The following is a 13,920-nucleotide window of genomic DNA, read 5'->3' on the forward strand; positions in this document are numbered from 1 at the left end:
GCAACAGAAGCCGAGCTGCTTCCCATTATCCTGGACAGCCCCGCTTCCAGCGCCCCTCCCTCCCTCCCTCCCTGCCAGCAGGGACCTGGCAGACCTCAGATGGCACCAGGCTGCCCCCCACAAGCCACTTTGATTTGCTTTATTTACTCAGATGTGTTTGTAAGTTAAGTGTTTACGTGTGTGTGTGTGTGTGTGTGTGTGTGTGTGTGTGTGTGTGTGTGTGTGTGTGTGTGTGTGTTTGTGAGTGGGTGTGTGTGTGTGTGTGTGTGTGTAGGCTTGTGTTGTGTGTGTGCGTGTGCGCGCGTAGGCTTGTGTTGTGTGCGCGTGTGTGTGTGTGTATGTCTCTGTATGCTTGCATGTGTTTGTGTGTGTGTGACCCTGTGTTTGTGTGGAGGCCTGTGTGTGAGCCTGTGTGTGTGTGTGTGCGCACATGCTAGCGTGCGCGCCTGTGAGTGAACCTGTGCGCCCGTAAGTGAACCTGCGCGTGAGCCGGTGTGTGTGTCTGTGTGCGTTAGGGGTTGGGAGGCACAGGCCAGTTGTTAGAACGTGTTCTATTCCAGTGTACCTCCGTCTGACGCCAATTAGGCCCCTGTGTGCAGTTTATTTAATGTGACAGAGCAGCGGCAATCATTCTCAATTATCACATCAGGCCTTACGCACAGAGAGAGCGGTGGCCTGGGCAGGGGAGGAGAACGTGAGAGAAGGGGTAAACAGATAGAATTACACCTACTCTGGCTCAGCCGAGTACATACAAAAATACCTGTGTTTTCTTCCTCCCTCATGCTTGCTCCCTCTCTCTCCCTCTCCCCCTCTCCCTCTCCCTCTCTCTCTCCCTCTCTCCCTCCCTCCCTTCCTTCCTCCCCCCCTCCCTCCCTTCCCCCCTTCCTTCCTCCCCCACCCCCCCTCTCTCTCTCTCTCTCTCTCTCTCTCTCGCTGGACGAGTTGCAGATGTGAGAATAGAAGTGTGTCGCTCAGCAGGGAGTGAGGCTGGAGCTGTAGTGACATGTCAATATTTACAGGTCCAGAGTCAGCGCAGACCAAAACACAACAGTGGACTGGGGAAGAAAGAGGGAGGGAGAAAGAGAGGGATAGACAAACCAGAGAGCAGGGATCTGACCACTTCCTCCGGGGTTAGAGAGAGAGAGAGAGAGAGGGAGCGGCAGAGAGAGAGGGAGAGGTAGAGGGAGTGTGCGTGCGACGTGCGTGTGTCTGTATGTGCGTGAGAGGATTAAGGGACACCCAGAGTAGCGGTGATCAGGCCACATCCTCCTGGGGAACCCCTCTCCAAGGACCTCAGGACTACCCAGCAGCACCCACCATGTATGAATGAAGGTGTTCCAGGATAAGCATACCACACACACATACACACACACACACACACACACACACACACGTTACTGGTGCTTACCTCTCCAGTGCCTCCAGCCGCATGCCCGATAGCCGCTTGACTCTGTGGCTGCCTGGAAACTGCCTCTTCAGCTCCTGGAGACAGGTCTGTAGGGAAGCGGGCGAGGTTATGGTTGGCAGCGGCCGACTAAACTAAACAGAGAACGCTCACACACTCCTAGGCGCTAATAAACAACATGGTCACCTTACAGAGCACATTGACATAGACCTAGGCCCTCCTGGCATGCTAACCTCACAGAGAACGCTCACACACTCAAGCCCTCTCTTTGTATGCTAACCTTACAGAGAACACTTGTATGCTCTAAACACAAACTAGACGTTGATAAACACTATCCGTAATGCCAATAAACAGCTGCAGAGAGGCTCAGAGATATCAAAGGCAGTACCAACTGTATACAGTAGAATAACAGCCTAGACATTCCAGCAGCCAGACAGCCCCTGGGCTGAGGCTACAGAGGTGTTCCACTGCGGGGCTCCATGGTCAAAGGTCATCAACACAATGGCCGAGGTCACCGCAGAATCAGGAAGCCACGACAGAATCAGGAGGCCACGACAGAATCAGAAGCCCATGGGAGAAGCCTTCCCAGACTGCCTCTGTGGCTACCCACCAGTCCAACCTGGCTGGGTTATCACACGGAGGGTCTGCCTCTCTACAGTATTCCTCAGGGTTAACCTCATGGCTCTTCCCCCTCTCCCTGGTAGCAGGACGGTGGATCCCTGGACCCACTCCAGTGTTGTCCAATACATCCTTCAAGAAAGCAACAGGGTAGAACTCCCCACAAAACCCCCACTCTGCTGTTCCTCCCATCCCATGAAGCACAGCTCTATACAAACCTTCTATTCTAGCAGCAGCAATCAATCACCTGGTTGAGGAGGAAAGTGACTCATTGTCTCTGCAGAGACTCACTTTCTCAGGCACCTGTTTCTTTCAACAGACCATTTCATTCAATACCATCCCACTAAGCAGGAACAGTTGTGTTTTGCCTCCATGCAGATTTCAACAACCAGAACCAACCCCAGAGGACTCTGGGCTGGCAGATGAATCATCAGGGAAAAAAGCATCTGAACTCCATAAACGGAGGGCTCAGCTCCGCAAACACTCGCTGTGGTGCTTCTGGAGTCGTTTTCTACATTCTCCCTTGTTCCAAACACTCAGCAAATTGTTTTTCCAAAGTACAGACAGGGTAATACGTCTTGGCCAAATAAAAATCATATTTTCGCATTTGGCAGAGGGGGTTATTAAGTAGCCTTGACTGTGAGGAATGGATTTGAGGTTGCTGGGTGTGGAGAGACTACTGATGTCGGAGGGTCTTACCCAGGCCAGGTCATCACGGCAGCAGTCCAGCGCTGCTATCATCACCTGCTCATAGATGATCCAGACTGGGAACAGAGGAGAGGGAGGGAGGGGGAGGCAGAGAGATAGAAAGAGAGAGGGTGAGGGAGAAGAGAGAGAGGAAAGACCATTTTAACACACCCGCACTCCAGTAAAATGTCAAATGAAGCATCAAAGACATGATGAATTGACATGTAGACAGTTTGGAGTGTCCTGGGTCTGACAGGAACACAGGCTACACCCTTCTTCCAAACATAGCCTGGCAGCACATAAATGATGTCTGGACAGCCAGGAAGACCTGCGGACTATTTGAAACACATGCGGAATATCAATAGCCTATTCACTTTCCCCTTTCCACTTGTCTTACGTGTCTAACATAGTCATCGCTGCTGCTCAAATACCCACCCGCAGACATGATGTATGATTCGCCTCCTAATCATGCCATACACTACTGCAAATCCTGCCCTTCACCATATGAAGAAGGTCCAATAGCTGCTATCCCACCTGCAGAAGTTCTCACATGACTGCTATTGTTGGATGCGTAAGAGACGATCAGGAGGTGGAATACAGAGGCCTAGGGGAGGACTTTGTTGAGTGGTGCACCCAGAACCACTTGCAGCTCAACGTAGGGGAGACCAGCATGATGGTGGTGGACTTCAGAAGGGACAAGGCTTTGCTGACTCCCGTCTCCAGCCAGGGGATTGATGTTTATGTGGTTCAGTCATACAAGTACTGAGGCGTGCGCCTGGACAACAGGCTGGGATGGTCAGGAAACGCCGGGGCCATTTTAAAGAAGGGACAGAGTCGACTCTGCTTCCTGAGGAGGCTCAGGTCCTTCGATGTAGAGCAATGCTGAGCGTGTTCTAGTCTGTTGTAGCGACTGTCGTCTTCTAAGTGGCTGTGTGCTGGGGCAGCAGCATCAAAGCAAGACAACAGGATGGACTAGCTGATCAGTAGGGCAGGCTATGTCCTGGCGGTCAGGCGGGACTCTGACTGTGCTGGTGGAGAGACGAATGCTGGCCATCATGGACAATGTCTCTCACCCTCTACATGACACTCTGGTCAGGGAGAAGAGCACCTTCAGCCACAGGCTGATTTCTGCCACGGTGCAGGACAGAGAGCTTCCGAAGGTCCTTCCTACCAACCACCATCAGACTGTATAAATAATATAATATAAATGGACTGCACTTATATAGCACTTTTCCACCTTAACGGCACTCAAAGCGCTTTACAATGGCCTCTCATTCACCCATTCACACACACACTCACACACCAATGGCGGTAGCTGCCATGCACAGTGCTAACCTGCTCATTGGGAGCAATTTGGGGTTAGGTGTATTTCTCAAGGACACTTTGATATGTGGACAGTCGGAGCTGGGATTCGAACCACTGACCTTTCGATCATTGAATGACCCGCTCTACCAACTGAGCTACAGCCGCCCCATACAATACATCCCCTGACTGGCTGGACACAATGGACCTGAGTTGGAGGATGCTATGGCTCTTGGAGAGGACACTTACCTATGTACTGGGACTCTAATTTGATATCTTGATACTTGAATCTTACACTACCTACTAGGCATGTTTGCACAATCTAGGCATTCTATTATTTACACTTTTTATTTTTTTGTTACACTCTGTATACTGTATTTGGATTCTTGTTCTTATCTACGGTAAATTTGTGATTGCGATTCTTGTATACTGCTGCTATAAAACACTGTAATTCGGGGATCAAGAAAGTACTACAGTACCTACCTACTTACCCAGCTATCCAAGGTAGTAATACCTAGCCTAGCCAAGCCTAACCTATCTAGCCCACCCTAGCCTGGTCTACTCAATCCAAGCCTAGCTTAATCTAGCTTAATCTAACCTAACCCACCCAAACCTATCCCACCCTAGCCAAGCCCAATCTAGCCCCATTGTGACGCTTTACTCACAAAGTCTATCATCTCTCCTAACACGTTTTACTCAGTGGTTTGCAATAATGATTAAATGTTTATTGAAATGTTTACTCAATCACTCTGTTGTATAACAGTATAAGACATTGACAAAGAGCTTTGTCTAATGGCACCAATTAATTGAATTAATGCTAAATGTCAGAGCAGTCTTGAGTTGACAAGCAAGCCTGGCCCACCCTGCCAAACGTTGCTCTCACCGTTAATTCAGAAAGAACAATAAAAGTCCAACGCAACATGACAGCTGATACGCCAACACAAACAAACGCCTGGAGGTTTTCTGGCCTTTTTTATGATTCCCACTCTTGTTTTGATAATTGCCATCTTGTTTCACAGCCAATGTTCAAAGCTGGTTTCCATAAAAGCAGGGTTCGTTAAGTGTTTACCCTGCTCTTTACAGGCTGTATGAATCATAGTGACTGCTGGAAACAGAGTCTCACAGAGCTGAGTAGCTGAGAGGCGACAGGGTTCAAGAAGACTGATCCTTTGATATGTACAGTATTATTACATAGGGCTGGTTTGAACCAAACTGGTGAGGATTAGGCCTACTCCAGTGTCCATTCGTTCAGGATATTGTTTTGTGTAGCCAAGGTGAGGTAATGACAAGGTAATGACACATCCTGCACTGTAGAGGTCGCATCCAGTTTTTAACTCGGATACTAGCCTACAGGTCAATGAAAGGAACAGCTCCCTCCTACCTCCAAACCATGGTCAAGCCCTACACCCCTTCCCGACCACTAAGCTCTGCTAGCTCAGGGCGACTGGTTGCCCCATCACTCCAAGGCCCTTGCGGCCGATCGACACGGTCACGGCTCTTCTCTATCCTGGCCCCACAGTTGTGGAATGAATTGCCCACTGACGTAAAGACAGCAGAGTCACTGCCCATCAGCCACCGCAGGCTCAAAACTCACCTCTTCAAGAAGTACTACCAGGATCCTCCCTCTTAAGCATCTATCGATTTTTTAGTTTGCTAATCTTCACTTTACCTTCAGCACTAGATTATGCTCTTAGTCACTTGTTTGAAAAAAAAAAGCATGCACTTGTGAGTTCGGGCAAGTAGTACAGTAGTACACTGACATTTCCTATGTTAAATGCAATTATTCTAAGTCGCTTTGGATAAAATCATCAACTATATGACTGGAATGCAATGTAAAAAATGTAATGCAGCATTGTGCCACAGACAGAATAGATGCTGAGGCCCACTGGCCTTGGCCAATACTGTAGCTGTCACACAAAGAGAGCAAACTGAGAGCATCATGTCTCTACTGGGACAGCCTAGTCTACTAAGTTTACTAATACAACAACCACACTCATCCACTGCCATACCTCCAGATATGACCTCAAGCTGGATAAACATTCCGGGTTGTCTGGGCCTGTGCTTTCAGTGCTTGCTGACTGCAGAATGCAGGGCAAGGCCCTCGTCTCTGAGACCCTGGTCTTCTCCCAGATCCCTTCATCTGCCACACTGGCTACCTCAGCCAATAGTGACAAGCCCAAATCAGCCTCTAGCAATCATCTGCTATTGAGACCACAAACCAAAGCGGTCTGTCAGCATAGGATCTAGTGGTGTCTGCCTGGCATGTTCTCAGCCTGTCTGATGAGTATTCTAGCTTGTCTCCCATGCTTCTTCGTCCAGTAGAATTTGACTGGTGAGCAGATCACCAAAAAATGGCAGGTACGTTAAGTCTAGCTAGCCTTAACATGGGTCTTCTTTGCTGCTGTTTGAAACAATATCATTAAATCTACCTCAAATGCTTCACTCAGTACCAGTACTAACTTACCTCCAGAAAACAAAAACAAAACACAACACAAAGCACAGATGACTGTTTGGTTCTGGTGTAATATGGATGATGTGGTGTCTGTAGACTTACTATCATCTCCCAGTTTAGAAGAGTGCTCATTGATCAGCTCCTCCCCAACATCCACAATCTGCTCGCTGTTTCTGTAGTTCTCATCTCTCCATTTCCTCAGCTTGTCCCGCATATCTGTGAGCAGAATGAAACACCAAGAAATGCATGATGCATAGCAATTACAGTTAGGGCCTCCCACACACGGTAACGATATCCCCCTGCTACTGTTGCTGCTTGCCTTGTATGAGACCAGCTGAGAGAGACAACTCTAAATCAGTGATCATCTCTCTAGTGACCTACTACGCTACCCCCAGATGTTTTTCGGTATGACAGTCAGAAAAAAAAATCTACCGGCACTACGGATTGTGCTGCCACCAAACTAGCCCTATCTCCCACCTCTGATGTTGTATAGAGAAGAGTCATAAAGCCAGATGAGTGAAACGATTAGGACGGAGATCAATGATGGTGCTATAGCTAGTAGCTAGCTAGCGTTAGCTACCAATCGATGTTTTAGCACAACAAGCTAACGTTACCAGTCTAGTAACGTTAGTTCGTTAGCTTGTGTGTAAGACGAAGACAAAGGGAACTCCTACTATGGCATGCTAGCGTTGTCGTACAGCTCCATCTTTGGCTTTACTGCCAGGGACAATCAGCACAGATGACACGCGGAAGCCTCACGTTATAGCTAACGTGAGCTAGGTTCGGTTAACGACCGTAGCTAGCTCGCTGGCTGGCTAGGCTAACGCTAGCTAGCTCCATGACATGCCCATGTTTCCACACAACGCGAATCTGGTTTCAATGACGATAAACAGTCATAAGGGACAGCTAACTACCAACATTTCGGACGGAGCTGTTGCGAAACTGACAACTCCACCATGATGCAGGCCTAAAGCATTGTGTGCTAGGTAGGTTAGCTAGATAGCTAACTGACATTAGCTAACGTTAGTGCTAGCTACCTAGCCTAGCAAGACAGGCTACGTCCGTGATAACTACTGAACCGCTAGCTAATTGTGCCAGCAATGTATAGAACGCTAACGTTAGCTACATCTTCAAATGTATTTTTGTTTACCTTCCCAGGATACATCGTATAATTCTGAGACAGACGCCATCTTTCTTTGACAGCAGAAAGCTACGTCGTTGACTTGGTAACGCCGTATGGTGTGGTTGTGGCTTGCCTGCTGTGCTCCAACCAACCAGCTGGATCCAACCACATGACCCTCCCAACTTGAGGTAGCCTACCTGACCAATCGCTCTTCAACATCAATGCAACACTCTTTAGTTTAGCTCTGAGGTGTAGGTTTGTGATTTAGTTTGTTCTAAAGCTGGCTGTAAATACTTTCAAGTTAATTTGAGTTGGGTTTTTGTCTAAACATTGTCTTCAGAAGTAGGTTGAGTTGTACGGAAATTTCAGGCTACACCAGTCTCTGTTTTTCCCCACAGGGGCCTCTGTGGAACCCAGTGGTCTGTCTATGTTACACACTCCTCTACAACGATATGCACTTGTTTACATTACAGTCATTTAGCAGATGCTTTTATCCAAAGCGACTAACAATAATTGCATTTAATGTAGGAAAATCCAATGTACTACTACTTGCCAAAACTCACAAGTGCATCTCCTTTCTAAAACAAGTGACTAAGAGCATAATATAGTACTGAAGGCAAAGTGCAAGAATAGCAATCTAAAATACAATAGGTGCTTAAGAGGGTGGATCGTTGTAGTAGCCTACTTCTTGAAGAGATGAGTTTTGAGCCTGCGATGACTCTGCTGTCCTGATGTCAGTGGGCAGTTCGTTCCACCACTGCGGGGCCAGGACAGAGAAGAGCTGTGACTGTGTTGATCGACTGCAGGGGCCTCGGAGTGACGGGGCAACCAGTCGTCCCGAGGTAGCAGAGTGTAGCGGTCGGGAGGGGGCATAGGATTTGACTATGGCCTGGAGATAGGAGGGGGCTGTTCTTTTCATTGCCCTGTAGGCTTGTGCCAGAGTTTTAAACTGGATGCGATCCGCTACCGGAAGTTAGTGTAGGGAACGGAGAAGGGAAGTTGTGTGGGAGAACATAGGGTGGTTGAACACCAGGCAAGCAGCAGCTTTCTGGACAAGTTCCAGGGGTTTAATGGCTGATGCCAGGCCCCCAGCAAGGAGGGAGTTGCAGTAGTCCAGGCGGGAGATGACCAGGGCCTGGATGAGCACCTGCACAATTTCATCAGTGAGGAAAGGGCGAATACTGGGAAACCGGTCTGTAATTTTTTTATCAGAGGGATCGAGAGATGGTTTCTTCAGGACTCTGGCAGTCTTGAAAGCAGAGGGAAAGCATCCTGATACAAGAGATGCGTTGATGAAGTGGGTTAGGAATGGAAAGAGTTCGGGTGCAACAGACTGAAGAAGAGTCGAGGGAACAGGGTCTAGGGAGCATGTGGTGGGGCGGTTAGATGTTGCAAGGTTGAGGACCTCCTTGGGGGAGAGGAACTTGTTGAGGTGGGTGCAACACAAACTACTTGCACAGAGCCTAGAGTAGACCCCTAGCCTGTCTGGTTTCCAGACGGAGCCTACACTCTCAAGCCAGTACACAAATGTGAGGAGCCAATGAAATGTCAATATCACCTGTCAATGCCAGGAAGCCTCTCCCACTACAGGCCCTTCGAAACATTAATTGAAGAATTGTGTTAATGTTATTTAGTTCATTTCGTTTCTTTTTGTATTAATGTCTGCACTTATGTTTATATTAATTTATTTCTTATTATGGCAGATTTGGTCCTCCAAAAGCCTATCTAATAAAATCCTATTCTTGTTTCTTCTGAAGTCCACCACCAACTCCTTGGTTTTGCTGATGTTGAGTTGGAGCTGTTAGTACAGTATGTCCTCATAATTAGCAAAGAGAAGAAAGCGCATGCCGGGAATATTCAGAGAGGTGCTCGTAGTGGGAAATAGACTGGTATAGAAAAAAGAAGAAACTGCACACTCAGGTCTAGATGCAAAAGAGTTTAATCAACAAAGTTTCAGGCTGTAGCCTTTGTCTTTGTCGGACAAAGGCTACAGCCGAAACGTTGTCAACTAAACTCTTTAGCATCTGAAGTCGACTAAACTCTTTTGCATCTAGACCTGAATGTGTGGATTCTTCTTTTTTCTATACCACTATGTCCTCATAACACTGATTGGTTAGATGGTTTTCTGATTGAGCACAAACGGATCTCTATGGAGTGTGCAGTTTCCTCTTTTTTCTACCATGTCCTCATAGAACACTGATTGGCTAGATCGTTTTCTGATCGGGCACAAACTGATTTCTATGGAGAGTGTCCAGTCTGAAATAAATATAATGTGAGCTCAAGAGGCTAAAGGCCAACTCCCAGCTAAACAAAACTGTCAGACATCATCTTTCACTACAGTAGCCTGAGGTGTTTCTTGGCTAGATGACTTGCCTGCTCATATGACTTGGCCAAAATACAGCTATTAGCCATTGATGGTGGCGCCGAATGGACCCATTAGCAGGATGGGTTCCCGGACCCCTAAACCCCAGTGAATTGTTTCCATTTGCACCACTGTGAGGATCCTCTGTTCCATTGTTGAAGTTATAGGGCCATGCAGGACACTACTATTGTAAAAAAAAAAAAAAAGGCAGGGCATGTCATTATTGGGCAAATACAAGTGCAGAAGAGAACTATGAAATGTCATCATCTCTGTCAGAAATACAAAAAATAACATTGTGTGCGGTTTAACTTACGTTCAGCTCTAGCGATCCGTGGACTTGTAATTTTCAAGTCTGCACATGGCAGTCAGTTGATATGTGGTTGGGTTTTTGCTGGAAACCCAAATACTCCGGCAACCACATTAAAACAAGCAAACACTGTCCTTCGGGGTGAAGGGCTTTCCCCTCTCTGCCAGTCAGTATGCTGTTAGAGAGCAGAGCCCTGCTCCTGACCTGCTGCACACAGTAGACAGTGCAGGGGCCGGAGCAAGGAGGCAGTATAAAGACCTGACTCAGAGGGGGAGGATGACAGGGCTGAAGGCTCTCTGTGCTCAGTTTTAACTAGCTGCCTGTAACACTGTCAGCAGGACGTGCACCTGCGTCCGCAGGTAGGAGAAACAACGGCCTGCCCTGAACACAGGAAGGCTGTTAGTCCAAACCCAGCATGATGTCAAAAGGTCACAATACATTAAGTTAGAAAGTCAAAGAGAGGAGAGGTGTGAGGGCTATTTGTGTGCATTTTCTGATGAGGTACTGTTAGTTTCTTTCAAATGTATGTCTTGTTCCTTTACAAGGTCAGGGTTTAATCGACGGATGACTGATTGACAGTACAGACTTGATGACATTCTGCCATGTTTTGACAAGTGTGTTAGAGTTGATCTCTGTTTATTTTGAATGTGCTCTCTCAGACAGAAATGTCACGATGGCGGGAGATCAATAGCAACAGTTTGAAAACCCAAATTGTGCTCTGTGTCTGCTGCTTACATAGGTTTCCATGCTCCGCGAGCCCCACATATGGCACATGTGATGGTAGGCATATATATTTTTCCTTTCACTCCGTCTGAAGAAAGGATTACAGCCGAAACAGTGCAGAGGCATTATATTTTGATTTCTGACAGAAGCAATCAGAGTTGGCAATCTCAGAGAGGAACAGTAATGGACTGAAATGTGAGGTGAGTTTTAGGTGCTCTCTGCGGTTTTGAAAGAGTTCCTGCTCCTTCCCAGTTTGCTCTTTTTCATCGGTGTCATACAGTTGCGGAAAATGAAGACAGATGCAATTAGTACCAATGTTTGGTCTTTACTCTCTGGAGCCAGCCGTGCTGTGTTTGCTTTGAAATCTGATTAGGAGCCCTGTCTGACCAAGTTGCTTTCACCTCACCGCCAATCAGTCCCTACAGATGACTTCAGCGTGCTCTGCTGCTGACGAGCCACCTTTGACCTCACTCATATCCTGAGTGAGAGGCCCAGAGCGGGAAATTGTGGCACATCACAATTTAGCTTCCTCACTCTCTCACCCACCCACCCACCCCTCTCCTTGGTCTCTGTGCCAAGAACAATATTCAGCCCTATGTCAGCCCCCCCATTGATAATCGACGTTACTCACATGGTAAGAAGCTTTGGATGTATAGGTCCCCAGACACCTCGGGTAGTGGGGGCATTGCTCATGGTGGAGTGGTGTATTACCACACTAACTACATTATGTGTTGCTGGATTGGGTTTAATGGCCATGGTTCTTTCTCATTAAATTCAATTTAAACAAGGGTTTCACATCAGCCCGCCCTAGATGACTCTCCAAAGACTTGCTGCTCTGGTCGCGTAACGCTGAGTGTGTACAGTATTCAGATGAGTTCACCCACACATGATCCACTGCCAACAGCAGAACAGAGGAGACCTTCTCTCAAATTAGACTGGGCTTTCCTCATATAACACAACTTTATCTTGGCAATGATTAAGATGATGAAAAAAGGTTGATTAACATGATGAAGTAAGTTGTTTGAGTCACAGTTATCCCCTCACGGGCAGGCCTTCTCGGTAGTAACTGTATCTCCAGAAGTAGTGGTTTGACCCTTGACCCCTGGCTATTGTTACAGCTTGAACCATGGAACACTTCTCCCTTCTCCCCGGGGGTCTGGACTGTGGTTTACCACTCAGGGAACTTGCTCACCCTCCTAATCACTTTCCTCCAATTGTTTTGAGAGTGGTTTTCTTAAGTGCCCTCGACTGAGTTACATAAATATATGCAATAGCAATTATTCTAGAAATCCAGTCGTCCAGATGAATAAGAACAAACCAATCCCATCCCTTCCTCAGCGGAAGCCATGACTGAACAGCATGACCTGGAGCGATCAGATTTCACTTCTCTTTTCCGGTAAGAATGTCCATGACCACAAATCTGGAGATAGCACTGCATTCCCTGTAATCTCGTGTTTTCTGAGAAAATTGCAGAGGGGGGAAATCAAGCTATGCATATCATGAGGAGTGAGCATGGGAACAGGGTTTGGAGAGGCTGGATCAAGGGGGTGGGGGGTCTCAATATTCTCCTTGGCAAACTCTTAGTTTAGTGGCTAGTATTACTGAAGTGTATATTTCCAGGATCAAGGATTACAGCATCACATGGACTAACATCCATACACGCTAACCCACACACAACATCTCCTCCATGCCTCAGAGACCCATGCCACAGGGCTCACCAGGGCCAGAGAAGTATTTAACACGTAATTCTCTGTGTAAACGACATGTGCTGTGCAGATGTTCTGCCATGCTTGGGTGCAGTTGGGTGCTAGCTGTGAGTTTGTATTGTTTTCTGGCCCCCTGGCTCGGTCGATAACCTCGATCCCGGTGCCATCGAATACGACGGTGCTGATGTCAGCATTGGGCTCTGGATCAGGCGTGTGGGCTGCTGATTTATAACCTGACACGCACTCGGAGTGAGGTGATGCATATCTAAAAAGCCTACAAAAGAATAATTGAAATTCATACGAGATACAGGCATTCGGACTCCGAGAGGAGACGCTTGCTTGCCAGCAACTAGCATATCAGTAGTAGTCTTTAGATCTTATTGATGTATTTTCTGACAGATATTAGGGAGCAAGGCCGGTGGAGGGTGTCTTTGGCAGTGCATCTCTTTCTTGGTCTCTGCTGGTGACGGAGAGAGCTGTCGGAACTGGAGAGATTAGGTTTTTCATGCAATCTTTGGCCTATCTCTGTTGGCCCATTAAATGTTTCCTATTAGAGCCTTCACTGAAAGACACACACGTCAAGATGGCTCTTCTGCATGTGAAATGTGTTCATGTTTCTGACAGTATTCTTGTTTTGGACTAAGAAACTGGACTAAGAAACACTTGGACATATACACATTGGACTAAGAAACACATGGAACACAAAATTTTTTTTTTTTAAGTCTGCAAATGACTTGTGGCCTTTCACTCCACAACAATCAAAGGGACTGGAAATGAGCATGTGCGGGAGTGTATTACTGATGACAGTCAATGGGTTGTGTTTAACAAGCAGGCCCCTTCTTTGGACCTGCCCATTCTTTAGTTTAGAGATATGATGTGGGCCTAGCTGGGAACTCCTCATTAGCACAGTTCTCTGCTCCTCTGCATGTTGGTTTGATTGACCGAGAAACACTTTGGCAATTCTAGACTAACAGAGCAGGAACACTGCCCAGACATTTTGGAGACCACCCTGCATCCTGTCAGAGACTGAGTTAGTACAATAGGGGTGAGATTCAACCTTATTTCTTAGTGCAGTTATGTAGGCATCTACATGAACGATCAGGCTCCTTGGGCAGGATTCACTTTGACTGGCTCCTGTTAGCACAGTGAGTTCCCTGAGCCTGGCTCTACTGTTCTAATGCCTGTATATGGAAGCTCTGTTGGCTGTTGGAGACCCTGTCACACCAAGACAATCT

General features: G+C 47.3%; 1 protein-coding gene across 2 annotated transcripts in view; it reads right to left on the minus strand.

Moving 5' to 3' along the window:
- Positions 1-7,714, minus strand: part of emc2 (ER membrane protein complex subunit 2) — a 29,147-nt gene extending 21,433 nt beyond the window's left edge. The window contains exons 1-4 of one of the 2 annotated variants that reach the window (XM_084445033.1): positions 7,615-7,714; positions 6,567-6,680; positions 2,723-2,787; positions 1,409-1,494 (exon numbers count right to left, since the gene is read on the minus strand). In XM_084445033.1, the coding sequence (XP_084301159.1) occupies positions 1,409-1,494; positions 2,723-2,787; positions 6,567-6,680; positions 7,615-7,654 (305 nt within the window). In that variant the 5' untranslated portion in view covers positions 7,655-7,714. Of the gene's footprint in view, positions 1-1,408; positions 1,495-2,722; positions 2,788-6,566; positions 6,681-7,382; positions 7,402-7,614 lie in introns of those variants that run through there. The other variant, XM_084445034.1, reaches the window with a different exon arrangement.
- Positions 7,715-13,920: the final 6,206 nt, after the last annotated feature.

The sequence above is a fragment of the Borostomias antarcticus genome (genome assembly GCF_949987555.1).
Source record: "Borostomias antarcticus genome assembly, chromosome: 10".
NCBI classification, from domain to species: Eukaryota; Metazoa; Chordata; class Actinopteri; order Stomiiformes; family Stomiidae; genus Borostomias; species Borostomias antarcticus.